Source organism: Pygoscelis adeliae, unplaced genomic scaffold, assembly GCF_000699105.1.
Source record: "Pygoscelis adeliae isolate BGI_AS28 unplaced genomic scaffold, ASM69910v1 Scaffold71, whole genome shotgun sequence".
Lineage (NCBI taxonomy): Eukaryota > Metazoa > Chordata > Aves > Sphenisciformes > Spheniscidae > Pygoscelis > Pygoscelis adeliae.
Window position 1 is genome coordinate 4,776,058 of NW_008824356.1, and position 1,293 is coordinate 4,777,350.

At 46.6% G+C, this 1,293-nt stretch overlaps 1 protein-coding gene across 1 annotated transcript in view; it reads left to right on the plus strand.

Annotated features, from left to right (window-relative positions):
* The first annotated feature begins 1 nt into the window (after position 1).
* The window catches only part of LIN52 (lin-52 DREAM MuvB core complex component), a 52,671-nt gene continuing 51,379 nt past the window's right edge, over positions 2 to 1,293 (plus strand). The window contains exons 1-2 of the mRNA XM_009319477.1: positions 2 to 120; positions 939 to 1,051. Coding sequence (XP_009317752.1) covers positions 2 to 120; positions 939 to 1,051 — 232 coding nt within the window. The remainder of the gene's footprint in view (positions 121 to 938; positions 1,052 to 1,293) is intronic.

The following is a 1,293-nucleotide window of genomic DNA, read 5'->3' on the forward strand; positions in this document are numbered from 1 at the left end:
AATGGTGTTGGCTGGTAATGACAGTGAAAAGCGGATGACAGTGAAAAAAGTGAACAGCAAAGAGAGTTGGGACAAGCTGAGAAAGCTTGGAGATGAGAAAGCTAAGATGAGGATTGTAAAGTAAGATTGTTAATGGATAAGCAAGACCTAGTGATGTGGGAGGTAACACCAGGACTGAATAAAAAATAAAAAGTTGCAGATGATTATGTAGCTGGAATTACACTTGGGAAAGAGAGGCAGAAGTCTGTGCCTATGAAAAACACAATCCCCTCTACAACCTGGAAGGAAGCGCAGGAAATCTGAGTCCCTTGACTGAGTTTCCTGACTGTCAGAAAAGCTCTTCTAGTGCTGGCCTACAGAATGACAAACTCCTACTGCTACCAGTCACTCTGTTAGGCCAAGTGCCACGTATCTGCAGTGGACCAGTGCATTATGACCCACGTGGACTTCAGTGCAATGGAATTTATGTTTTTTCAAATTGCTTAAAAGGGATATCTAGAAAATTGCACATACAAAGAAAGAATGTTTTAAGCAAGCCAGGAAATGCTGAATTAAGATTGATCACACTTTTTCCAGAAGATCACCACCTTTTTTTCTGTAGAGAATGAGCCTGCTGTGGGAACAAGGACTGCAGTAAAGCAGACTATTTGGAGAATCACGATTTAGCTGTTCAGAACTTGAACAGTATACAGCCGTGGATACCGGAAGAAAAAAGGCACTATAACAGTTAAAGGTGTTTGATACTGCCCAAAGGAAATCAGATCCTCTCTCTGCCGTAAATACATGTTATGAGGCCAGTCCGCACAGCTTGAAACAATCTTTTTTCACACATTATCATTAGTCATATAGTCTATATTCGTTTTTGCTGGTCTTATTGAGGAGATATTACACATGGTAAATCTAAAAATCGGAAAAAAAATTGGCTGGTGTATATGTAGCACAACGCGTGCTACTTCAGGAACGTGGGGAAAACAAATCGGGGCGCGATTAACTGAACTAACATATCGCCCCCGGGTGTACCTGCTGGGCCAGGCACGGCTCGCTACAAGAAGTAACGAGAGGTGACCCCCTCGGCGGCTGCACCGCCCCCCGCGGAGGGAGCTGCCCAAGCGGGCACTTCGTAGCTCCAGAGTCGAACAAACCTGACATTGAACTTTTCTTCCTTCCCTCCTGTCGAGCACGGGGGCCTCCCCGCCCCGTGCACGGGCAGTCCCAAATGTTTGTTCCAGAAATACCGACCCGGAGCCACGGGGAGGGGAGGTGGGGGAGGGGGGCCGAGCCGTGCCGGCAGAA